This window comes from Orbicella franksi, chromosome 10, assembly GCF_964199315.1.
Source record: "Orbicella franksi chromosome 10, jaOrbFran1.1, whole genome shotgun sequence".
Taxonomy (NCBI): Eukaryota; Metazoa; Cnidaria; class Anthozoa; order Scleractinia; family Merulinidae; genus Orbicella; species Orbicella franksi.
The window spans coordinates 20,051,320-20,078,579 of NC_138154.1; the positions used below are offsets into that span (position 1 = coordinate 20,051,320).

The 27,260-nt window shown below is 38.5% G+C and overlaps 2 protein-coding genes and 1 long non-coding RNA gene across 3 annotated transcripts in view; 2 read left to right on the forward strand and 1 right to left on the reverse strand.

The window, feature by feature from the left end:
* LOC145500848 (uncharacterized) overlaps nucleotides 1-2,511 on the reverse strand; it is a 57,770-nt gene extending 55,259 nt beyond the window's left edge. Inside the window, exon 1 of the long non-coding RNA XR_014051156.1 lies at nucleotides 2,437-2,511. This is a non-coding gene — a long non-coding RNA (uncharacterized LOC145500848). The remainder of the gene's footprint in view (nucleotides 1-2,436) is intronic.
* Nucleotides 1-25,316, forward strand: part of LOC145500758 (NLR family CARD domain-containing protein 4-like) — an 82,120-nt gene extending 56,804 nt beyond the window's left edge. The window contains exons 3-8 of the mRNA XM_081480284.1: nucleotides 7,998-8,076; nucleotides 10,653-10,810; nucleotides 11,783-12,046; nucleotides 13,204-13,251; nucleotides 14,536-17,381; nucleotides 24,366-25,316. Of these exons, the coding sequence (XP_081336410.1) occupies nucleotides 10,669-10,810; nucleotides 11,783-12,046; nucleotides 13,204-13,251; nucleotides 14,536-17,381; nucleotides 24,366-24,446 (3,381 nt within the window). The 5' untranslated portion in view covers nucleotides 7,998-8,076; nucleotides 10,653-10,668 and the 3' untranslated portion in view covers nucleotides 24,447-25,316. The remainder of the gene's footprint in view (nucleotides 1-7,997; nucleotides 8,077-10,652; nucleotides 10,811-11,782; nucleotides 12,047-13,203; nucleotides 13,252-14,535; nucleotides 17,382-24,365) is intronic.
* Nucleotides 1-27,260, forward strand: part of LOC145500811 (uncharacterized) — a 173,274-nt gene that overhangs the window by 28,017 nt on the left and 117,997 nt on the right. The gene's annotated exons all lie outside the window — the stretch shown is intronic.

Genomic DNA, 27,260 nt, shown 5'->3' on the forward strand with positions numbered 1-27,260 from the left:
TTTTGAAAGAATTTCCTGGCTGTCACATGGTTCCTTTGAAAAAAAAACGTCTGCAAAATGGACCACAAGATTGATTTCAGTGACATTAAAACTTTTGTTTTGTTGTTGACCAGTGAAATTCCCTGATGGAATGACACTGCATATGTGCACGACACTGCACCATGGGGAACCAGCAACTGGCAATGTTTTTTTTTTTTTGCACTGAGCACTGGTGAAACCCTGAAGAAGATCTCAGCCTCTGGGGTTTGTTTGCTATGTAAAGAAAAAGTTTCAGTGAAGAGAAGAAAAAAGTGTTTGGAAAAAGTACCCTGGATTTTGCGTGCAATGGAAGTCGATCTGTGTGTTTGCAACGGGTCAGCAATCTTGCTGCCGGCATTTATTATAATTGCAGGCTCCAAATCTTTTAATCGTGTGCTTGACTATAAGATCCAAGTATGCATAGTCAATTACTGTGTACAAACACAAGCTACACAAATTTGCATATTTCAAACTAGTAAATCATGGAAAATCCTTCGACAAGATATTGAAAAGAGGTTCAGTATAGTATCAGTTAGATGAATGCATTTCTACTTCACTGTTATTTTGAATGAAATGTCCATTTTATGTATGCTGATAACCTGGGAGTTCTCGACTTATTAGTTTGCGTTTCAGTTGACTGACAAGCGCATTCTTCTTTCAGCACAATCTCCGTTGGTACATGTAGCTCTACAGTCGAATCTTAATTGTTTGTTTCACTTGCCTCATATATTTATAAATGCTTGATCCATTCTAAGTAATTTAGATATATTTCGTTCCTCAAAGACGAAGCTCAAAGAACAAAACAATTTTCTATTCGAAATGGCCATTGAGAAAGACGGCCGGATTACAACCTCCGGCGTGCATGTGTTCTTATTGAAATGCACAAATACATAGTTATTTCACCAGTTTGAAGCCTGAACAATCTTAATCACCTCCTTCGGACATAGGCTTTGTTTGCTATTTGTTTAGAAAAGTGTCTATTTTGAGTATAAAAAAATGCAATGCGTTTAATTTACCGTGTAATTTTCCCACCTCTAGTTTCGTCTGGGACTCAGAGGATCATTTGTGCTCGGAATAGTCAGAATAGTTGGTATAGTCAGATGGCTTCCAGCTTATCCCAAGTTTGTGTCTTATGCCTTACCTTGACAATGTCGAGCTCTCCACTAGAGACAGAGATGATTATACACAGGCCATGAAAATCTCTAGGTTTTTACAGTAGCAGCAAACCCGAGATCGAAGAAATCCTCGATGGCATCCTGGCTTTAGCTTCGCACAGATCAGCCCACTTCTTTGGTCTTTTTCTCGTTTCTGGTCAAGTTTCATCGTGATAGAGGTATTGAATGAAAAGGAATACTCTATCCTACGCATCCTGTATTGCTACAGCCTCAAACAACACATCTTTCTTCCATTCTACAATACTTTTGACACACACTATCACATAACGACCCAAAATTTTGGAAAGTTATGTTTACATACATTTAATTAACGCAAATTTCCGTGTGGTACATTTGCATATTTAAGACACGAATTTGATATTTTTGCACTTATTTCGCTGGAAAGCAACAACGTCCAACAACAAAATTTGCTCGTTATTTCCAGCAAAAACCACAAGGTAGCCATGAGACAAACTAGGGCATGAATGGGTCCAGGATTGGAATGTACCCCTTCCTGGTGCTTTCTACTGCCTCTGTTATTCCTGCAGCTTTCAATCCATTCAAGATGATTTTCCTCCCCTTCTCACCTAGCAGGAATTCATATATACTCATATATAAGATGATCGGTATACTGACGAATCTAAGGACATTTTGAAGTCAATATTAAATGAAGATGTGTCGATGGACCCTGACGGAGATGTAGATGAATTGTAACTTTGCTGATAATAAATCAAGTTGTCTTAAAATAAGGATGCTTTCAATTAACGTCATTTTAATTTTCAGTGAGGTAAATTAAGATACATAAAATTAACGTGAATTTTTGAAATTCACGTTAATTACATGCATCGTTAATTTCCTATAATAAGCTATTCTTCTCAGAAACAAAATATTGTTATTCCCAAAATGATGTCAGAAGCCAGCTTGTCCCATTCTCCACTACCCCTCAGTCATGAACATGGAAAAGGGCAATTTTACAAACTTGGAAAATCGTTACAAAATTAATGAAAATAGCTACAACGATAATTTTTTTGTAGTGGTGATCAGGAGAAAAAGGATCCGAAATTTATATTAGCGAAAAAAATTTTTGGGGGGCTAGTGGCACTTTAGTGTGATAAATTGACTTATGTGTATGTAGATGCAGGTTTTTTGTCAAAATGAAAAATATGAAAAATTGTAAATACGTTGTGCATTGTTAAAGCGGTCCGTTATGTAATGGTCTGGCTAAGAAGAGTGCAAAAGAATGAAAGACCGTGGCAATAGCTACTTTCTCATCAAGGTTTTGGCCACTGGGAAGTTTGCTTCCCATCAGGAATCAGGGTGAGATTCCCACCAGAACTGGCCACCAAGATACATTTTCCCTAGGGCAAATTTAGTATTGGTGGAATTCTGAGTATAAAAATACTGGTGGCCAAAACATTCAAATTTCAGTGGAATAAAATCTGTATTTATACACCGTAGTACTGAACAATCAATCAATCAATCAATCAATCAATCAATCAATCAATCAATCGATCGATCGATCAATCAATCAATCAATCAAATCAAAAACTTTATTTTATTTCGAATTTCCTGATAGCAAAAGCATGCTAACATATCTGAAGAAAATAAATTCATAATGTTAAAAAACTAAGAAATACACATAATAGATTAATTCATCAAAATTGGTGAACAAATTTCACTACAACAAATTTCACCAGGTTAAAGTGTTCATCAACTTTCTGGTAGCCTGTGAAAGAAATTAATAGATAGGCATAATTATCAGTATTTGCAGGGGTATAACATGTACATGTACTTTATACAAACAATTCCACTGTTGCAGACAATATATTCAGACTTAATCTTGAAAATAAAATCTACCACAGACAAAGGATAAAAAGGCGTTGTCCAGTTTACGGCTAATGAACATGTTTGTGCCTACTGATGTGTTAACCGGGCTATGCAATTTTTCTTCTTGACTGATTTCTGTGAGAGAAATAGAGTGGAAAAACACTGTCGCAAACGTTACATAAAAAACAACCACAATGTTGAGCACATTGGCATTTATTCAAAATTCCTGTGAGGCATCAGGGCTTTTTATATGAACTATTCCAAATATTTCAGGGCTGCGTGACCCAAACAGGCTGATTTCATTTGAACTTTGCAAGCAGGGTACATGTGCTTGAACTTCAACATCACAGATGTGACAACCAATGCCACAGACATTACACTCTGTGAATCACTGCCAAGAATAGATGATAAATTATCTTTCTTTATTGTTCTCAGTCATGTTAAGCAAGATATATACATTGTATATTAGGCAAATATTTTATGTTATTATGAATGAAACTGGTTGGCATCTCATGTAAAACCCCTGAAATATCACAGCAATGTTTTGGGGGGGGCACAACATGCTTTTTGCATGAAGTATAACCTGCATTTGAGCCTGCTCTTGGGATATTTCTGAGCCTGGAAACATACGCTGGTCACCAGAGTAATAATTAACAATTATTCACAGAAGTGAAGCGAAGCGGCGAAGTAAATATCTATCACTTTTACCGACACTGAGGTGAATAATTGTTATAGTATATACCACACAAGCTGAATAATTAGTGCACAAAAACGTTATTTTATGTGTGATAAGCGGTCAGAAATTTTAAAATTTCTCGCAGTGGCTGCTCGGAGGTTAATAGTACTTGCTAATCACCTCCAAGTTAACCAATCAGAGTGCGTGAAAAGCGCTATTCACTTGTGGTACATACTAACTTCTTTTACCAGAGAATAGACAAAAATGGCAGTTTTGTTCAATTCAAGGTTTCTTTACAGAGTTGTCACAACTACTTACTGTTGGCCTTAAGACGAGGCAAAACAGAAGGTCCACTATTCAAACATTTTTTCAGCTTCTGTTGTTGTTCCTCACTTGATCAATGGACCATTTGAAATTCCAGAGCAACTAGCTGTGGAAAAAAACTCTTGAAAGTAACAGGAAGCATGCATGTGGAAGGGTTTAAGAACTATTAGAAATGTTCAACAGAATGGCACAACCTACTTCTATTGTTGAAATTTCACAATAGTTTACAACCCACTTAAAAGCTGCTGTCTTTGTCGAAAGTTTGTTAGGTGAAACTAGGGCAAATTTAGAAAGACATAATTATGTGATGTAATGTTCTGTCTTTAAGAACCATTTCAAAATGTTTTTACTTAAGTTCAAGAAGTGTAATGTCTACAACGTAACATCCAGAACAATGTTTTGCTGCCATTATTTGCAAAATGTTGCAGTTTACCAGAGAGATCTTTTTGCCGAAGTGTTTCCATTGGATATCTAGCTGTGTGACAAGAATGTTTTTAAAATCTTTCATGTACATGTAGTCATTTTGGGAAAGAAAAAAGATTGTTAAAACATTGTGGATGTTACATAACATCTGTGACGAAACTTACTTTTGTTATAATTGTCTACTTTTTAAAAAAGTGCAGGGTGAAATTTCTATCACAAATATGTATTAACTCCGATGAGGGACTTTTTCTGATACAAGTGTTTGAAGTCCCTTATATTTCCCAAGTTTGATAGAGCAAGTTAAAAAATTTACTTCTTGCCTGTTGTTTACTCCAAAAAAAAAAAAACATTACTTTGGGAACCCCCCTGAATACATGGTTGTCATGAGGGCGCTGAAATTTATTTTCCTGTGTATTTTTAAAACTTGCAAACAGTGTATTCATGTGCAACTTCTTTTAAAAATCTGGATTCTGACACCACTCATGTGGAATTGCCCATACTGATGTGCATACATGTACATCTACAGTTATATGTAGATTTCCAGTTTGAGCAAGTGTATGTTAAATCGCCATCTCCTGACCAGCCATTTGAAGGGTTGAAATTTTTTTCACCACATATGAATGCAACAATCACAGCACTGGTGATAAAATATTTGTTACCGCAGATTATGCGTGAGTTTTATTGTGTGAGTCAGTATTCTCAGTTATCATGGAGGTCTGGGTTGAGTGAGACCCTGGATGACCACATTAGTGCTTGTTATAAGCTCGGTTAACATTCTTTCGTGCTAGATTACAGTCAAAGTTTCATGGCCTACAGATATTACGCCTTTACAGATATTATCACGGTTTAAGGAATGACTAAAGGACAGAGATGGAGGTTTTCTTTTGTTTGTTACGATGTATTTCCTGCAACCTCTCTTTTGTTAGTTTGGTGCTCGTCCCACCTTATAATTCATTCTTGTTTCTTATGTCATTGTAGTTTTCATTACCACACATTTACCACCACTTACCTTTCTCGTCAATTCACTTTAACGTGCCTTATGACCACGTATGTGTGCAAATGAATGGGTTGTCTTAAGAACAGTTTGCATAACAACTCTGCAATAAATTGGATACAATTCTATGTGTTGGCTTGTTTGCAATGCAGTCCTGTATGGGGCACCATTTGTGAATTTATTATTTAGTCCGAATTTATCCCATTTTCCCCTTATTTATAAACAAATGGCACACAATGCATGCAGTAGTGATGACATTTAACTGCCATTTCCAAAATTCTGTCTAGAAAATTGGGCAATAAACAAACAAATGGATGCCTAAACCACCCTCGTACCCAGCATCTTTGTTCCCTTTGACCGGCTTGTTTGGTCAAGCCAGCATGCACCGTAAGGAATGAAAACTTGAGGTATGAGATTGATGCTTAAACATAAGACATGGGTTGCACTGTGTACTTTTTTTGTTTTTGTCACACAAGCCTGTTGGGGCATTTACCCCAAGAGGGTTACTGGGGTTGCATGTTTGTGACATAAAAGATATATGATACCATTCTGATAATAATCATTATATTATCGGCCCAAAGCTGAAAAGGACTTTCTCATCGTTAAAGCATTATGGCTCCCTTTGGCTAGACTTTTTTCTTTTTAGACGTTTTCACTCCCGAGGATGCTTCTTTTGTAGAACTGAAGGCTGCTCTGGACTGGGAGGTAACGACAAAGCTGCTTGTGGCTGTGCGTTATGCTGCTGAAAACAGATCGGCTGCGAGTCATTTCCACTATGCTATGAAAACTGAAAGCATTGAAATTCATATGGATTAAAGTGGTTGGCCATACTGAAGAATTACAACTGATAACGTTTTGTGACAATTGGGAAAATGTTGGAGCAAGAGCTGATCTGTACACATGATGCGTGCTTGTGTTGTGAAACCTAATTTAATTGCAGAATTTCAGACTTGATTGACATGCAACGATAGAAAAATAATTTTTTTTTAGGTCATTAGGCAAGATGTGACCTCCTTGGTGGCCGGATATTGGTCTCTCTGATATTAAGGTGCCATGGACATAGTTATGTCTGATATGATGGCGACATAAGGGTTGTACATGTTGCAAGCATGTGATGACGGAATTAATGTCCAATGTAAACATCAATCATGATAGTGCAACTCCTGCCTAACTAGAAGACAATGGATAAATCACTCCAGTCCCGATACCTGCGTTTAACAACTGGAAATCCAACCAACACTTTGTTGGTGCTACAACCTTCAGGGAGCTCACCTTTTCGTTACACTGTTCTCTGTTGCTAACTGGTATCTCAACTGGTTTGACAGCGAACTTCTTGAAAGCTCTTCTTCAGTTCAAGTTCAATTTCACCAATATTTCAGTCCACAGATAAGTTTAGTTCAGATATTTCAGTGGACATACAATGCTCATACAGTGCTCTGACAGTGCTCATTCAATTCACTTCAAGACAGGCAAAGGTCCAGCCTACACAGCGCTCACAAATACGTAAATGTAATGTGGACCCTTGACCTACATGTATGCTCAGATATTTGTCTGTGGACATTATCTGTTTTGAGAAGCTAAAACTGTGAGCTTTGAGGATAAGTACAGTACAGTGCAATGCAGTACAGTACAAATTGGTAAATTTAAGTTACTTACAAATAGATGCTGTTAATATGGTACTTGCATTATTATTGTTACCATGTTGTTAGCATCTATTTGTAAGTAGCTTGAGGTGGCTTACTACAGTTTTTCTGAGACTCAGTAGCATGCCCTACAATTGCCTGCCAGACGTTATTATTAGTCACGTGTGCAAAAATGATGCAAGTAACCTTAAGAAAAGCGAAAATAATTTCAGGACTTGAAAGGCATTAAATCACTTTGGTATATGTGGCAATAGCTTCAAACTGCTTTCAAACATGTGTTTAAGCCCAGGGCCAATGAAATATGACAGAAAAGGTCCATAAACAACCGGTAAAAGAGCTTTGATTTACTCTTGCTTTCTTGCACGCGACACATGGCGTCACATGAGCGCATGCATAAATAAAGGGCACGTGCAGTTTAATTCTCATTCAAGGTTGTAAAAGCCAGTCTTTGATCGAGGATTGCGCAAAGTAAGCCACCTTAAATTTATCAATCTTGTCCCAGCTGCCAAAATAACCTGTCAACAATGGCCAGTTAATCTACAACTGACAAACAGTGCATTCAAAACCCCATTTTTATTGAAAAGGTCACAAAACATGATCTGCACTGTGTATCGGTGGTCTCTGTTTCTGTTAAGTTCTGTTTTATTGATACATTTTGATTTATATATCATGACATGGTGAAATAAGCAATGTTTTTGAAAAAAATGTTGCTCCTTAAAGAAAAACCACACAGGTGTCATATTACACCCCTACCTCCACATAATGGCCACCTCTTGACAATGGCTTCTTTCCTCTGTCCCCAAGGTGGCCATTACAGAGAGGTTCGACTGTATGCAGAAAACTGCAGACTAATTTACATGTATCACCAGAACGGAATAATATTACTAAGCTGATACTGATCAAACATATTATGACTTGTCTATTCTTATCCATGCTAGAGATCACTCAAGAACCAAGCTTTAATTTGCTGCATACATTTGAAGTTCTCATTCATTGCTGATGGAGTGGTGAGTACATGTAGTTCAATGTATGTAATTACATGTACTTCCCTGATCTGCTGTCATTTTAGCAATTGAATTTAATTGACTGCAACTTAAAGTGTTAAATTCTGATATACAATACATGTGTCAATTGATGCAATATGTTTTAAATTGGTGTAGAATGAAGAATTAAACTGGACTGTTTTGTCAACTTTATAATGAGTGTTTCACTCAAGCCTTCAAATAACAGTTGGTCATTGGACAATTTTCCAATAAATTTGAGGTTTTGACCTGTAAAAGCTTAGCTTGATCAGACACTCTGACTGGGCATTTCTGCTACAATGAAAAAAGTTAGTTTATTATACTACTGCACAATACCATGCAAAAAGACTTTGTCATCAGTTTCCTTTTTATTCCATTTTGTGAGAAATAATTTTATTAGCGCAATGTGTCGTCTCAAATGTCCTGTGGAATTGTAAACACACCACATCAGCGCCACTATTCCTATGTGTTAATTTATGCATTGTGCGGTGAAGCCCCATTTAGTCTGAGTTGAAAACCTGGAAAAAGCGTGTTTTGATGTTTTTTGCCAGGTTACCTCGAGTCAACATTTTTGTCAGAGATGCTAAAAACATTGATCATGACTATAGCACCACATGAGTACATATGAGTAACATATGAGTACATATGAGTAACACAGGAGTACATACGAGTACATACAAGTACATGTAACATAGGAGTTCATATGCCAGTGGCTTGTGTTTTTTACATTTCCCTCATGTTGTCAAATGCCCGTCATGTTTTATCACAGTGTAATACATGGCTTTACATCTGTGGTCCAAATATAGTTTCTGTACCACAGGCATGTTTTTGTGAAAAGCCAGAATGTATAGTCACACTTTGTAGTCACAACCACAATTCCAATTTCATCTAATTATGCAAATTTTTTATTCAGTTGCCCTGAAAATTTTCAGGGGAAACTTGAAAGTGGAAAAAATGAAGCTTTGAGCTGACTGGCTCATAGCTACCCAAGATTTATCCCAGTTTCTGTAGCATGAAGTGACTAGGAGTATTTCTACTCCCCCTGGACGGGATGCTAGTCCATTGCAGGTCACTCCCCCACAATTTGTTACATTTCCAGGCTAACAATTTGCCGGTACCCATTTATACTCCTGGGTGGAGAGAGGCACTGTGAGAGTTAAGCATCTTGCCCAAGAACACAACACAGTGTCTCCGGCCAGGGCTCGAACCCAGACCGCTCTATCTGAGGACGAGCGCACTAACCACGAGGCCACCGTGCCTCCGAAACTTACTTTGTGAAAAAGTCAAAGAATTCATTTCAGCCAATTTTCAAGTCTCTGAATGTTATTGTGAGTTTTTAAATGGACAAACTGTCCACTTGGGAGATTGTTGCATTGCTTTTCCCATGGTTTTCCTTAGACGTCGTGGGAAACTTGATACAGTGTATGGGGGAAAATACGGAATGCTTGTGTGATCAACTGTAATAATTGCATTTCATAATCCATGGAAAAGCATTCTTTGGTTAGCAAATAATGGATTTGATTTCCCACAGCTCCAGTGTGACCCACAGTCAGATCTGAAATCTCTGAAGGAAAATTTCAATTGTCAATTTTCAAAAGGTTAAAATAGATAATACCTTCAACTTAATGTACAATGTAAGGGTCCCCTTTCTGGTGTTAGTATCGCTATTACACTCAGCTGACTTTACTTTTAAACCATTCAAATTTGCATCCAACATTTTGGTGAAAGGTCAACACTGAAATTTCAAAATGTATCTTATTTTTTATTTCTAATAACAAAAAAAATGTTTTTGTCCAACCAGACTGTCTTTTTGTCAGGTCAAAACTTGTCCCTGGCCTCAGACAAAAACTGTTTGCCGGGTTGTTCGTTATGTACAGTGTATGACCTGCATAACACCTTATTAAGGCCTGATAACATTGAAATCCTGTAGTTTGATTCAGTTGCCTCCTAGCTAGGTGATCGACATCCAGTAAATATTCAGCATGCTTAGTTGTCGCTGATTAAGGCTGGTCTAGTCACCAGCAATTTTTTTGTGTGGATATTTTTATGTGACATTTATTATTGATCCTGTAGAGGAGGGAATTAGCCAATTTTAATGTGATAAATATTTTTCCCGAAAAGCTGCCGTGCTAGCTTTTATGTAATGAATTAAAGCTGTTACAAGCAGAAAATTGCTTGTGTAGACCATTAATTTTGTCTCATAAAATGTTGCAAATATGTTTGTTAAGACCATATTATTATAAGCGCCTTTGCCTTGTTTCTGTGTATCTGAGTCTGCTGTCCAAGAAAAGACATTACTAAACAGACACTACACTCTGAACTCTTGACAAATATTGGCTGTTACCATGAGACTACACGATTAAATACACCTGTATATTTGTCACATAAAAATTGTCACAAAAAATTGCTTGTTTAGACCAGGCTTATTACTTCTCATAATATTCCATTCACCCATGTAATCCTTCAACATGAACATACATTGTGCAATCCAAATCAGTTTATTTAAATCAGGTTCACACTCTTGCAGTGAATATTCCATGGTTCCTGTGAAATAATTTTAGTTACAGAAAGAGACATTACACACTGTATGACCTTTCATCAATTAGCATTTTTGTTTTGTTGCTGTTTAGAACTGGTTTTGTCAAAGCAGATGATCACAATGTCTAAAGCTGCAACCAACGTTAGCAGCAGTTCAGAGGATGATGGCAATGACGGCTGCAATCTTCAAGGTATTTATGATTTGGCTGGAAGGTTTTCTCGTACAGATTACATTTTATTATAAATTATAGACATGTAGATCAGGATTTCACTAAAGGATGCAAAAAGTAGCTGCAGAAATCTCCATAGCTAAAGCCATGATTCTCCTCATAAACACTTGCCATATGAGGATGGCCCCACATGTGACATGTCCTGTGCATTCCCAGGCAGACCCTAGAGGCATAGCCTGTCTCTAACTGATTGCTAAGCTGTTTTAGCAGTTCAAAAATTAGCTTAATGGGGACAAATGACAACACTGTGCCCAGCCTCTCTGCTTTCAACCAACATGAGCCCAAAGCAATCAACTGCATCACATCAGTCCTTGGGCACTGTTCCACCATTTTCCAGTGCAGCAGTGAAACCGCATCAAAAAACGGCCTCTATTTCAAGACCTGTTTTTCTCAGGGTGTGGGGAAACTTTAGATATAAAAACAACCCTTGATAATTCTGCGGATAGGGGCATTCATGAAACACGTAGTGGAAAAATGGAAATATCATAGGAGTAAGAATTACACATTTCAAGACCTATTTTTATCAGAGGGTGGGGGAACTTTAGATGTAAAACAACCTCTGACAATTCTGAGGATAGTGGCATTCATGAAACACCCACTGGAAATATAGAAATTTCAGTGGGAGAAACCCAATCCCAGACCCATTAATATTAATGGTATTTTGTAGAACTATTAGATTGCAATTTTGAAACCATTGTAAGGCAGCTTTCAGCTGAATACAGATGTAGGTCAATTACTTGTATTTATAAGTATCTCTAAAAGGCCACATGCTGATTATTCATGAGGATCTGTGTTTGTTGTACCAGGAAATCTTGAAATCTATACCAGTGTATGCATAACCTAGGCCACCCATTATATGTCATTCTGATGTTAAATGTATTACCACTTTCATATGTATTGGTTAACTGGAAGCTTCTTCTCTTTCACATATAGTTGCTTTTAAAGAAGGCAAACCTAGTGACCGTGAACTAAATGAGCTGGCGGGAAAGATTGGTACCAAGTGGAATAATCTGGGATTTCAACTTGGCATTTCTCAGGATGTACTGAGTGGAATAGAGACCAATGGAAAAGACAGACCATATGAGATGTTACTTCTCTGGAGAGATACAACATCTTTGAATGCACTTTATCGTGACCTCTACCATGCGTTGTGTTCTGACAGAGTTGGACTTGACAACGTGGCCAAAGAATTTTGTTGTAAGGAAATCACATGATGCATTTTGTTAAGAGACTGCTTACGGTAAAATCAGGGCTGTCACTAATTTTGAAGTAGGCATGGAAATGGAAAAAAAAAAACAAAAAAAAAAATAGCAGGGGATAGGGTCTCGTCACGATCTACAAGACTTTGTTTCAAACTTGGTACATTTGGCAGAATAATTTTCACTTATGTATGACACAAAGCGATGTTTTTTGACTGCTATGAAATCATGTCCATATGTAATGGATTTAACTATGGAGGATCCTTAAAGGTAACTTGAATAATTTTCTTCTAGGAGTTATGGGAGCAATTCCCTGTAAAGAATCTAGGAAAGTTTATATAGCATTGTTATGCACTGTAGAAGCCATAATGGCCTCTGTGATATGCTGTTGAGAAAGCGATATTAAAAAATTCAGAATAAGAACTCCTGCTTTTCATTATAATATCTCTATTGTACTGGATTTTTTCAGGTCTTTAATGTTTAGTTTTCTATGAGAGTAGTTGTGTTTCACACTCATAGTAGCGGGTAGAAATCCTTGGTTCCCGACCATAGTGACAGCTTTGATTTTACATCTATGTTTCTTTTCCTCCTTTCTGCTCTATATATAGCAATTATATGAACAGTGTATTAAATTGAAATGTACAACAAGGATTAATCCAGTTGTATTCATTTTTGTGCTGCAAATCAACAGGCGCAGAATTTTTCTGCAAGTGAAGTCAAGTCATCTTTTTTTAAGGCAGGGAAGCCCCATCAGCCATAGGCTGGTATCAAAAGGGGCCCTGCGTAAAATTAAGACCACACAATAAAAAATTCAAAATTTAACATTAATTACCTCAAAGTTATGTGCAAGAAGTTTAAAAATTGAATAAAAAGGAAATGACGTATCTATGAAGTACAATTTTTCTCGATCAATACCGTTAAAGAGAACAATTAAAGTATATCTACATTAGTAGAAAACTAATGGCTAACATGAAAACTAAGAGAGTTCTTAAAAATGGAAAGCGAATAAATAATAAAATAATGAAACGAAATGAAATACTGAAATGCAAGTTATGAAACTGTTTTTTAGACATTTCTTTTAAAGAGATTTGACCAAATACCTGGCAGACTGCTGTGGTGTTAATAAACGTACAACCTGTTTCTTTCTTTTTGCAGATGTGTCGGGAAAAGGGCCAAGTCTACCCAAGCGCCCCAAATTTGAAGGTATTTTTATTACTTAGGACAAAATGAAATATGTGCTTGACTAGTGAAGACTACATCATTAAAAAAATGTCCATTTGATCTAATTTGTTGAAATACGCCAGTCATACACTGCAAATCTTTTTTCTTATTCCTTTCCTCTGGCTCAGTATTGTATAAGAAAGGTGCAGTATGTGACCTGCATGACTGGACACAAAGACTATCTCCTACAGCTCATGACTACTTGTCTGATAGTGAGTCCTCACTGGTGAAAAGTCAAAACTTATGACTCTTTGATTGACAAATGACCACCATCCCCACCGTCCCTATTTTTAACCTCAGCCAATAAGCCTCTTATCCGAAGTTGATTAACCCCAAACCAAAACCGTTGACCGTTAATTTAGATACACTTCTCCAAAAATAATTTTTTTTGCAATTAATCTACTCATCAAATGGTTTAGGTAAATCAGGTAATCTGCAATTAAAGGGAAGCGCAATTGACACAATCCAATACTTGTGAGAACATATAAATATAAATGATATTTTCATCAATTTTGTCCTTTTTATATGCAGACGTTCAAAATCGTTGTCTTCTCATTATATTTATTGAAGCGGTGGATAGCTTCCAAAAAAAACTGAGGTTTTATCATATACCATTGGTTCCCCTCCCCACCCCTCCCCCCACCCCCCCAAAAAGAAAGAAATTTGTAGCGTTGTCAGGAAAATTCGGGTGAACTAGTCTTAGTACAAGATATTTTAGCGCAGAATTCAAGATTCTAGAAATCTACTGAACTGGTACTTGGTCTGGATTTTAGATTAAAAAAAAATATATATATATTAACTTTCACCCGTAGGCATGGCCAATTTTTGTTATTATACTTTTTTGTAAGGCTTTGTTGCCACGCGCACTGTGATTTGTCAGTTTAGTGTAATCTACTGTACGGCTCCCTATAATTTAGAGCTGTCTCCGAAGCCATCAAACACACTTAGAGATAAAGTGAATGTCTTAGTAACATTGTCTTCACAGCGAGGACTGTAGGTTACGAAACCTCGTTTTTCCCGTTCGATTTATGGCCCTCGCGCTTCGTGCTTGGGCCAGCAGAAATTGAAAGGGAGAAAACTCGGTCCTTAACTTTCAGTACGGACCTCAAACTCTGTTACTAAGAGGTGTTTAAATTGAAATCAGTCGTAGCATATTTAAATCGAGCAAGTGTTTAGACCGATAGGCTTACAGAACAGATTTGGATAATCAGAGTTTTCAAATTAAGGGAGGGATAACAATAACGACTTCTCATTTCTTCTCAACAGATTCTCCAACCAAACAGTTTTTGGTATGGTGCCTGGAAGAGCTGCACGAGTTTTACACCACCAACAGTAAGGTGAAAATCACACCTTGGGACTCAGACAACACAGTAGATTTTGATAAGATTTACATACAGTTATCAATAGTGAGAGATGATAGAAAACCTGACGAAACAGCAAAAGAAAAGCTTCAAGATTACGCTGAAATGTTTAAAGGCTACGGAGGTCGTCTTAACTCTAAAAGAATTCTAGTCTACGGGAGACCGGGAATAGGAAAGTCTACTTTCACTCAGAAAATTGCTGTGGACTGGACCAGAGGCAAGAAAGAAATCTTAAAGAAGTTCCATGTTTTACTATTAATTAAGTTGCGAGACGTTTGCGACAGTCAAGATTTCCTCACCATGCTGGAAACTGCAGAACTGGTGTCTGCTGATGATCCAATGGCAGTCGATAACTTAAATAAATATGTCCGTGAGAACCAAGGCAAAGTCCTGCTCGTTTTTGATGGCTATGACGAGTACAGCGGTGGAAAATCATCTCCAGTTGATAAGATCTGGAGAGGCACTCTACTGAGAGGCTGTTGTGTTGTTATCACAACACGGCGAGTAAAAGAAGAGGAGCTAAGCAAGCACAGTCATGTTCAACTCGAGCTCAACGGGTTCGATAGTGAGAAGCAAGTCAAAGAGTTTGCAAGCAAGTTCCTCAGTGATCAGAAAGACCTAGACGAGCTTGTTGAATATCTGCGGAAACAAGAACGCATTTGGGACATGGCGAAGATACCACTTCTCCTATTAATGTTGTGTCGAGTTTGGAAGGAGAAAGACAGTAAAGGACTACCCACATCTGGAGCGGACCTTTACTCAAGATTCATGCAGACCCTCTTGTATCACCTGAATTCAAAAGATTCAGAAGAAGAGTTTCAAAGCATAGATGAATACACAGAAGAACTATCGAGGTTAGGAGAACTTGCTTTTTACGCTCTTTTGGAGAACTGTCTTCATTTCAGCTTTAGCAAACTGTCTGATAGCGATGTCTTTAAGAAATTTATTGACACTGGTTTTTTGCAAACTTCAAAGCTTTCAAGTTCGATTCCTGAGAAAATCGTCTATTTCCTCCATAAGTCCGTTCAGGAGTTCGTCGCTGCCAGGTTCATCGTTCAAGAACTGACGAATGAGAAAAATGAAAGTGTCACCTGCCTTTCAAAAGTTGATTCTTTTCAAAAAATAAAGGAGATGTTTGAAGTTCTGAAATTCGCCTGTGAGTTGTCATCAGATGCTGCCCGCGCTGTTCTCAATCATCTGCAGATGATAGGAGACAAAGAAGGTCTTACAGCGTACAACTTCACCGTGACGCCTTCTGTTGAGGATTTGTCAGATGATCAAAGAAGGTTTATTTCTATCAGTTCGGATTGTTTGTTTTCCTGTGCAGCGTCAGACAGACAAGCTGTGTTCCCTTTTTTTCTTAAGTTTGTTAATTATGTTCTAATACTAAATGGTGAACAGGTTTCTATTGCTGCCAGAGAACACGTACTGAAATCCACGAGCAGTTATCCAAACTATCTTTTTTCTGACCAAGGATTAAGAAGTAAAGAAATAGGTGATGATGAAGTTTTCTCTGTACTTCTTGATTTAAACACTTCCCTTGTGATGTGTTCGGGGGAAGTCAGGAGTGTAAAAAAGTACTCCAATCTAGCAGTAGAGAGCTTTTTCCTTAAGAAAGAAGGAGAGCAAATGATGCTCTGTCTTACTCGCATTTGCAAGGACATCTTTACTGCTCTGCCTACTGAACTGCTCACTGAACTCACATCGACATCAGTGTCTCCTCCTCAGAAGTCTGTTGTTGACTTGTCAAAGAATGAAGACCACAGTGGTGCTTTGGTTTTGACTGAGAACAGACTGGATCAGACTGGCCAGCATTGTCTTTCATTCGTCAGAGAGATTGAAATTTACAACCCAACAAGTGAGGAACTCACGGTTGTGAAAAACGTGTTACCTTTCATAACACATCCTCACAAGATCGAAATCTACGGCGGCGGCTGTACCTCATTCGACGCTGGGCTGATAGAGAGTATGGTTTCCAACATTCACTTTTCCGACAATCTCCACAGCTTAAAACTTAACCGCATCAATTTGACAGCAACATGTGCTAATGAGATCGCCAGTTCACTGTACCAGGCTGGTAACTTGCACGAGCTTGACTTGTCCAAGAACCCGTTGTACAGCAGTGTGACGGGTTTAGTTGAGAACCTTGATCACGTGACTGTCTTAAGGTTGAGCGATGTCAATATGGGAGAGGAAGAGGCCGCGGTACTTGGAGCTTCACTGGCACGTTTAAATGAGTTAGAAGTACTGGATATATCATACAACGCACTGGGTCACGGGATCATTGAACTGGTTAACCACATAGACTGTGTCCGTTTTCTGACAAACCTGAACCTAGGAAGTACAGAGATGGGTGCTGAGGAAGCCACAGCTGTATTCCGATGTTTACCGAGTATTGCACTGCTCCAAATTCTTGATTTATCATGGAATCCGCTGGGTTATGGGATTATGGAGCTGGCTAAACACTTGAACTTTGTTCCCCATTTGAGGTGGCTGTGGTTGTGTGAAACACAGATGGGCGAAGAGGAAGTATCAGCGCTGGCCCGTGCACTGAAGGATGTACCAGACCTGGATACTCTTGACCTATCAAGCAATCCACTTGGCCGAGGAGTCAGTGTCCTGATTGAGCATCTCAGCAGTGTTCCTGTGCTGGATGACTTGAATCTGAATGGTGTTGAGATGACAAAATCAGAAGCCGAGGAGTTGTGCTCAGCATGTGGAAGAGACACCGCACTAAGGACTGAATACCATGTAAGTGTTTTATTTCTGTTGACATTTATATGATTGTACCCTCTAAAATAATATAGCTCGTAGTTCTGTTGCCAATGAACCACTTCAAAAGCAATTTTTAAAGTGATTAGATAAAAGAAAATACAATTGGCATATTTTGTAATTTCTATTGTTTTCGCAATTTTTGTTGTGTAATTTAGCAAAACAAGTATAGCCTGCAGAACAGGTGTAATTTTTTTACTTATTTCAGGCGACAGAGACGAAAGCGAGGCGAGCACGAAGCGCGAGTTGCACACGAGGGGAAGAGTGCGAAAAAAAAAAAGTAACGCCTTTGCGCATACTGTTGTGCAAGTTGTTCCTGCGTTCAAATATGAACGCGGCAGCCACTTCGTTACTTGACGACACGTGATCCTCGTATGTTTTTCAAATACAACATGGCGTTTGCTTGATCTTGTTCTGTGGATGAAACTATTCGAGAAGCCCCTCGTTTATTTCCGAACGTGCCTCCTTCCCCCCTTCCCTTTAACCCTTTTACACCTGCATGAAATTGGGTGCGACCCACCCGTAACTCCCTGTCGTTTTGTGGAATATTTCAGAGCGAGAGGAAGCACAAAAAATAAACCATATGCGCAGTAACTACAGACACAAAATCAGGTTTCAAGTTATCGTGTATTTAAAGTTGACTAAATGAGGGTCCAAAATATTAAAAAACATCAACATTAAGAACTTAACTTGATGTGTAAAACTGATAAGAAAACAAGAAATTATTATTATTTCTTTGCCGCGCGACAAAAGCCGAGAAAATTGAATGTGCAAAATGAGTTAATTATTGACTTCGGAGAACAAAACGAAACCGAATAAAAGAGAATTTCCATTCTTTTACTTTAACAGATAACATTTGAGGAAACATTGGAAAATAAAAGCGAAAGACACGTAAAAGCCAATTTAAAAACAAGAAATCAGATAATTTTTTCGCCGCGCGACGAAATAATACAGCGCAGCGACTGAAAGATGAAAGGATGGCAAAAAGAAGCCAATTATTTTGAGATAAACCATATTTCAACTGTGTCAAATTAGTGCCTACTTAGTTCTTTTCTCAGGACTTCTGTAGTTAGTGAATAATACTCAAAAAAATATATTTGAACGAAGCGAATAAACTTAACAAACAAACTACGGAGGTCGTCGTAAAAAGACCAATTTCGCTATGTTGAAATTCAGCCTAAAACAATAGATCTCAGTACGAGGCTCAGGGGAATAACTACAGAGTTTGTGGGGTTATTCCCCAGAGCCTCGTGCTGAGGTCTATAGTGTTTGGCTGAATTTTAATATATCGTAATAGGTCTATTAAATATGCAGAAATGCAGCGTGCAAGTTACTGTTCACTTTTAAAACCTAAAATTCCCAAATAAAGGCAACCAAAGGAAAGAAACGTGACAAGAAGTTCAATAACAATAAATGTTCATTCAAGATGAGGCAAAAAAAGTTCAAAGTTTCGGAGACGTGCTTCGCTGCATTATTATCAAAACTCCCTTGAAATCGCACATTCTTCACCAGAAAGGTTCTAAGACCTTGGAAGTTTGTAGATTTGGCACACAACGCGCGAAGATTACCTGCACTTTTCGAGCGCCACTTTTTTTAATGCTGTGATTGGCTGGTCATTTAAGGGTGTGTCTGAGGGCGGAACAGCTTAAAGCAATAGTATGCGTACAGGTGTTATTTTTTTCGCGCTCTTCCCCTCCCGCGCGACTCGCGCTTCGCGCTCGCCTCGCTTTCGCAGAACAAGATGATGCGACCGCCATGTTGTATTTGAAACACATTCGAGGATCACGTGTCAAGTAACGAATTGGGTAGCCGCGTTATTTGAACGCCGGAACAACCTGCACCACAGCATGCGTAAAGGCGGTATTTTTTTCGCGCTCCTCCCCTGGCGCGCGACTCGCGCTTCGCGCTCGCCTCGCTTTCGCCTCAGTTCGCCTAAAATAGGCAGAAAAACTGATTACGCCTGTTTTGTAAGCTAAGCAAGTACATGAAAGACTCCTCTTTACATTTCAAAGCTTGGCTACTAAGCACTCGCTCGTATCGTTTCAATCACCTACGAATTTCAACTTCATGGAGTAATTCAATGTGATAATCGCATCCAGAGAGCACCTTAAGTTTGATGTAGTGAACTCAAAAGAGAAAGAAAGTATGACGTGAAATTTCGCTATCTAGGGATTTAATTTTTATGAAAGCTCGCAACTAGCGCTGCATGTTGTGAAACCGTACTTGGTGGTCCTTGTTTGTTGCCAGTAGGACTTCATTGAAACTTCAGACTTTTTTTTTTTTTCAAAATTGGAGCTTCCAAATTAGGAGTGCGGCCGTTTTCTACAGGTGCGGCCTAAACATTGACTTATAGGGCCGATTTATACGGTACGACTTTGTCGCACGCGACAAGCTTACGACAGCCCTCCGACATGAATTGTTTCGTGTAAATCAAACCTACAACTCGGTTGCGACTGTTGTGTACGTCAAAAAAATGTCGTAGGATTTTAAAACATGTTTTAAAACGCTGCGACAATCGTAGCTGAAACCGATAGAAAATGACGTATTTTGTGACAAATTTCAACTGAGTAGGGGACAAAGGTGAAGTTTTTTTGCGTCAAAATGGCGGACGAAGTTGCTGTTGACTGATTCACATGAAGTGGTTTCTCGAAAAGTACTGAACGAATTAAAGCGAAAAACATCTCGTTAGGCAGGTTTTCAAAGCGCAGGACAGTTAAAATATTTGTTTACCGCTTGCTAAAACTTTCGCTCCGAAAATCCCGGTGCAAACAGTTTTGCATATTTAATTTTGTAAGTGAAAATGTTGTGCGCGTGTAAATGGTCCTAAGTCATGTCGTAGGCCTGTCGTAAGCTTGTCGCATGCGACAAAGTTTTACCATGTAAATCGTCCCTTACGGTATTTGTGGGTTGGTCCGCGGAAGATGGAAGTGTCTACTCAGAGAGAATCAAGAACAAACCTTTGCTACATTTTCATTTTAAGCTACCTGTATTAATCGGTGTATTTTTCGAAGACAGCGCAAAGGAAAGTAAGACGTCTGTGATCGATGAATGAAATTTCTTTATTTCTACTACTTCTATGAAATTGTTCGTGCTCAAATAGCAGAGAAACACCCTTCTATCCCTCCCAATCAACGGTTTTTTTACCACCCAAAATCTGGGTGTGCACGTGACCAGCCCCATCCAGGGTATTGCTCGAGGGGGGAGAGATAGGACCCTGAAGGTTGATTTGTGCCCAGTACCCGAAGAAGGAGCGTTGCGTGCAAGTAAATGTACGCTCGATAAAGAATTGAGACGAGACCAAGATAAAAAGCCGCATACACCACTTCCACGTTAAATCGAATAGGACGGCTTCATTTCAACCATTTGTTACACAACATACTTCATTGAACAGTCAAAAACAAACTAAAAATGAAAAAAAAAAAAAACCTTTAGGCATAAGCATAAGGGGGCGCAACCCCTGTGGGAGACGTTGTAGCGTGATTGGACTAACTCCAAGTGTTTAAGTGGGTGCCATTTAGTTGATTATCGACTGAAAGTTGATAAAGGCACGCTTGCGGTTTTTGTTTTTCCATCTAAAGGGAGGCGCAATGACCTAATGGTCAGCCGAACCTGGAGGATTTCATTGCGTGACGGGAAAGGTAGTCGAAAGGGCCTATTGATCAGGGAAGAGTTCTAGTTCTTGTTATAGTATGCCTTTGTCCCTATAAAATCGCCGCAACTTTCGCACATGTTTTAGTGAATAAAAATTTGTTGTCGTTGTTTTTGTTGTTTGGCTAATGACATGTTTTTTTCACCTCCGCGAAGAGGGCTAATAGGGCTAATTGAATCCCTCAAGAGGATTTCCGGTTTTTCCCAGACTGAGCATGTTAATCTTCAATAATTTGTGTCGTTCCAAACAGAGGGACCACTTTGTTGTGGCAATTATAGAGAAAATAGTGACCGAGTCACCGGCGTAAGAAATTTAACCTGGACCTGCCAAAACTTTCAAGTGAGACCCATACGTATCCCAACATTTCCGAGGGCGTTCTGAAAATTTCCGATGGTGCATTTTGCCGGTGCCATCCACCAAACATAACGCTGTCGCCAGTACATTTCCTTGCAAAAACTAAGAATTTGGAGAAGTGTACCGTCATTTTACATGGAGTTATCTTTTCCGGCATTGATTCGAATTTAAATATTTATTTTCAAAGTGTGTCACTTCAGTAGTAATAGTAACTGGACCTCATGTCGTACAATTCAGAAAGTAAACGCACGAGTAAGTTCAAAATCGGACGAGCGCGCAGCGCGAGGCCGATTTGAAATTACGTGCACGATTACCCCCTGAATTGTAAGACACGAGGTCCAATTTCTAAGTAATCGTATCTATAACAAATTTCGGAATTAAAAGTGTCTTTTGAATTTCTTTTGAGCGAAAAGGATTATAGCGCTTTTCTTGAGTTAAAAAACTGTAGGAAACATTAAGAAGGAAGCCATTAAAGCGCGCGTAATTGACGTGCGAATGGCATAGGCATCCAATTACAAAAAGTTCAAATTGGATACCTGTAATTGGACACTCACGTGATTACCAATTACGTGACAAATAGGCCTGCGGAGAACCAATCGCGATCGAGAATTTTGTTATAGATATGATTGGGACTATGATAGCTCAAACTTTTCACTTGGCCGTGATAAATTTGTCTGAAGGCGTGTTTAGGCGTGAGATTGAATTATTCGGCCTGTAGCTACATGTAGGTGAGTTACAAAAGTCGGCAGGAATTTTGCACCTTTAAGAAATCCCTAATGGCATTTAGAAGGTTAAAGCTCTTTTTATTGAAGATTGTCTTTGTTCGTTGAAAGCATTTGGTCGTTGATGGAATTGACATCGTCACTCGCCATAGTGGAGGTTGGAAATGCGTTCCATGATTGGTTCACGCGTGTTTCTCGACACACGCTAAAAAATATCACACACCAAAGGATACCTCATGTACCCGGGTCATGCAATAGAAACATCGAAGAAACTTCATGGGTAATTGCCATATCTTGTGCTATAAGAGGTGCTTGTCGTTAGTTTATGGGCTATCGTTATGTTTGAAGACACAACAAGAAGCTATTTCTCAGAAGGAAATAGTTTTTCGTTTCCGGAAAGATACTCAAAGTCTGAGAAAGGCTGGGGTTTTGATGATATTTGTACATGAGAAGTCCTGGGCTGAGGGAAATTTGTGTTCATATTAATGCGCCGCTTTGCACCGTACTGATCTGCTCAGTTGCCAATCCTGGGGTTTTTCGTCTAGGCGAGGTGTAGTACTGAACGTGTTGTAAACGAGAAAGGGCTAATTAATGTGATTTGTCTACATATGTATCATTTTTTTCTTTTCCTTTTTTTTTTTTATTTGCAATAACACAAGGGAAAACAATGCTTACTTACAACACTAGCTCTATTTACATTATATTGCTCTAATTATTTACACTATTTAAATTACAATATCTAAACGACTTACACTACTAACAAATACAGTTACACGATTAACACTACTAACAAATACAGTGACGACAAGGGGCAAAGAAAAAAAGAAGAGAAATAGATAGTTATCATTACAGCTTGAGGTTTTACTATAGAAACATAAAAAGCAGACCAAAGGCACGTGGTACATTAAAGGTATCAGTTTTTACGGTCAACACACTTCGAAATGCATTTACTTGTGATATGCCCAAGGGGGGGGGGGGGATTACCCCTTATACCGACTCGGCTAATGTCCAGCCTCAAAGTGTAGAGTTTTTTTAAGACATTTTGATCAAAAGTAGAGCCTCTACTTTGATCAAAATCGATACTCGGAGTATCGATTTTGATCATTTTGGTCCCAAACTAGGTATGGTTTTTGCACTCTAGTCTTGAATTAGGTATGCTCTTTAGACGAAGCTACTTCTTTCATCATTATCGATAAGACCAACAACTAAACCCATTCACAATGCCATTAACTTCATTCTGAACAAGGGAACTAAGGCAGGTCTGAAACAATACATCGTATCTTTGGAATCGTTCAAGCGCTCCATGTGCATGCGTGTTCTTTTCCCGTAAACAGCTACAGAAAACGGGCAGGATTGTTATTCCTGACAAGTTTTCTGATGGACCAAAATTATGTCGCCGTAGTTGTGATCTTAATCACATTTAAATCAAGTACGGAAACAGATATCGTCGTTTCTCTAGAAAACATCGTTTCAGTCTGACTTAGAACCATTTAAGTCGCCAACTATTTCTACCTGTATGACATTTTAAGTTCCTTTTGCTTCCGTGACACGAAATTAAATTTGGTTTCAACAAGTTACTTTTGCTGAACATGTTGACCTTGTGAATTACAAGCGTTATCTTGGTAACATTCATACTCACTATGTCAATGAATCACTCTGAAACGAAAAACAGTACCATTTCTTTGTTCAACTAAACAAAACTAACTACTTCCATCAGCTTAAAATATCGCATTGGTGAACAAGTCGCGTGGTGTGGCTATGTCCCTAACTCGAAGATATAAAAAAAAATTTCTTTCTTACTATCACTGTGCGATTAGAAGTCCATTTCGTAGTTTCCTTGGGATATATAATAGCGAGAAACGAGAGTTTCAATCGCAATTCTCCATTTTCGCACAAGGCAACAATTAAGATGTTGCAAATGCCACATTTTGTTGCGATGCACCGAATTTTGTCGGAGATTTTGCCATCGTATTTACATTAACAATTACAAACTTTACTCTGATTGGATATTACCTGCACTATGTAAATAGTTCACCCATTAACTGAAAACAATACCGTTTCGTTTCTGAGGAAACGAAACAAAAATGCAGTCAAGGCCAAAGAAAAGCCTGTGGCTTTTCCAGCAGGAAAACAGTGTAACTAGGGGCGTTGGCTTCAAGTCACTAAACAACTCATTCATGCCGAATACGTTTTTCAGTTCTAGTTGTTCGTGTTTGCCAATTTTCTTTTCTTCGATAGGAGGAGGAGGAGGATGAAAGCTATCGACTGCTCACAGAGGCTGAATTAGAACAAAAAGGTTGGGCATTTGCTGATGAGTAAGAAATCAAATGGGAAGCATAATCAAACGGTTAGATGCATCATAAAAGTTTCAATTTGTAACAAAGAAACCTGAAAATTGTGAATTAAATTAGGTTAATTTAACGTTCTTCAAGTTACTCAACTGACCACCCTTGTGTCAATGGAAACGTTTTTATCCACCTCAATTCAGTGCAGTTTAGGAACGAATGCCGTTTCCATGTAGTTCTTCGTTACAGTATTCGTCAAGTCTGTGATTTTCATCTTGGATTCAAGATTCAATTGGATTGGATTCAACAAGTAATGAATGCTTCGAAAGTTGTCATCTATCATGGCGGGATCATTTGCTTAACAATTTCATTTTCCTCGTGCCAGACCCCGCCGGCTAAGAGGGACAGGCAGCTCTCGGAACGAGAATAGGATTGTGTAGGACGACTAAGCGGGTTAAAGTTTTTTAGATGCGCCATTCGAAAGTCATTTTATTGATTTTCGCTTTCTTTTGTGCAAGTCACGTCCGTGAAATGTTTAATATGATGTTATAGATATTTTCTTAACATTGCTTTCTGAAATAACTTTGCCTTACTTTAACCTGGTGAAAGGAAAGTTTCAGTGGTATATTGCGTTTGCCCTAGTTCGGATCATTTTAAATATAGTCACGGATGGAACATGTTTCATTGCAAAAAGTGCATTAGGAAATGGTTTGCCCGAATCATGGTGGACACTTTTATTGTGAGCACGTGTAAAGGTACCTTACAGGGTAGTTTCGATCCAAGCCAAACAAAATACCTAACAACGATAAAAACGTTGTAGCTAAGATCGAGGAGGGTGCAAGTGCACAACTGAAGGAATTGGCAAGTGAGATTACAACACAGAAAAGTGAGATTACAACACAGATAAGTGACATTACAACACAGAATGAAAGCAACAACAAGTTTTGAGCTCCATTTTCAGTAGCACGTGTAATTATAAAGATTTGATGCAAGTGCCGTAAAACTGCCAAAGTTATAGTACCATACTCACTTTTCGTAACATACAGTTGGACACGAAAACCTTTTTGGAACGATGCCATAAGATTAAACTTAAATTACCAAGTTGATACTTGGTTGTTACTAAGTTGTTTTCTTACCAGTGATATGTTTTTAATTAGTTGGAGTTAATTTTAAGCCACCTACACCATCTTACAATCAATTCGTTACTAATGTACTCAGCCCCCCTCAAGATCGATGTGTTGTGAGTAACACAGCTTTTTTTGTAAGGCGTGGTCAGTCGTGTAATGAGAAGGTCGTTGTACTTGTGTCCAGCAGCTATAAGAGTGTTTCAAATCAGATTAAAGATACACCTGGTGATGTAATTTAAGGTTTAGAGTTTATTTTACAAAATTGTTGCTTATCAATTAACAACTGAGTCTGTACAGAACTTGATAGTACTAAATTGTAAATCATTTAGATGGTACATGTAATTAGAAGGTTAGTGTACTATTACGGTGTTATCATCCAAGCATATATTTTGAATGGAGACATTTGTTCATAAAACAGAGCAAATTGAAAATGACGCACTAAGTCGATCAGAACGCAGTATAGAGCATGTCTTGTTGGTAAGGCCAGGAAAAGTTACGTCAGTCAAATCACGATTGGTTTGGGTTTTTGCAGTTGTTCAACGGCTGTCTTTTTGGTTTACATGTGATTGAGTGAGAAAATGCATGTTTTCTAAGTGGTCAGATGCGTTACGTTTATTAATTAACACTTGGTCTACGAATTGACAGATCACGATGCTACAGATGAACAGTAGTGTATCGTAATGTGGAGTAAATTAATGCAAAAGACTTTCAGTAGTAAATTTTCCTCTCATCGCGCTTTTAAATTTACTTTTTCGCGCGTCGTTTCTCGTGCTGCGCCCCAACTAAAAGAACGCCTGGAAGGGGCTATCACAGACATGAAAAGCAAGAATTGGTGCTCGTGTGTTTGAACGGTGAGTAATAGTTTAGTTTGGTGTTCAGACATATGATTTTTTGTAGTGTTAGTGTGCTAGAGGGAGATGTATCGTAAAAATCATTCTAACCGTTTAGTTCTCAGTACTATTCTGCTGCTAGCTTCTCCTTACCTGTTTATAGTCAATTCGACCAGGCGGGTCAGTTATGAGAATGATTAAGCTGATCATAGTCGCATTGACTTAAAACCAATTTTCCTCAAGGAGGATTATAGAAAATGTAAGAAAACAGTTAGGAGCACTAAAATGGTCCAAGTTGACTAACAATCTGCAAACCTCTCCAGCACTGTTTAAATCTGTTAGTTGTACGAAAATATTGAAGATACATTCAACTGTTGGTTTAGGGTTGTTTGAAGAACACGACTGCAGGTAGTTTGTAGCAGTATATTAGTCTTTCAGTTTGGATCCAGTGGTTAACTCAAAGATGCCAGGTGGACAAAAGGTTTAAAATTTGCAGGCGGTTTTATAAGGCCTCGTCCACACTACGTTGGAGAAATTTGAAAAGGCAACAATCATCGGTCATTTTGGATTTGTGTTTAAGGAAGAAATCACATAATTGTCGTGACACCATGGTTTTCGAAAAGCTGCGTGTTCAATATGTTTTCCTTCCCCACCAAAACGCAGACCCGATGTTTATAAATTCCTCGGGTTTGAAGAGCGTTTCCGAAAAGCTCGTGACGGATTAGTGTGGATGGTAGGTGTAACCGTAGAAATAAAGCTCCGTGTTTGTGACGGATTAGTGTGGATGGTAGGTCTAACCGTAGAAATAAAGCTCCGTTTTCGTGACGGATTAGTGTGGATGGTAGGCCTAACCGTAGAAATAAAGCTCCGTTTTCGTGACGGATTAGTGTG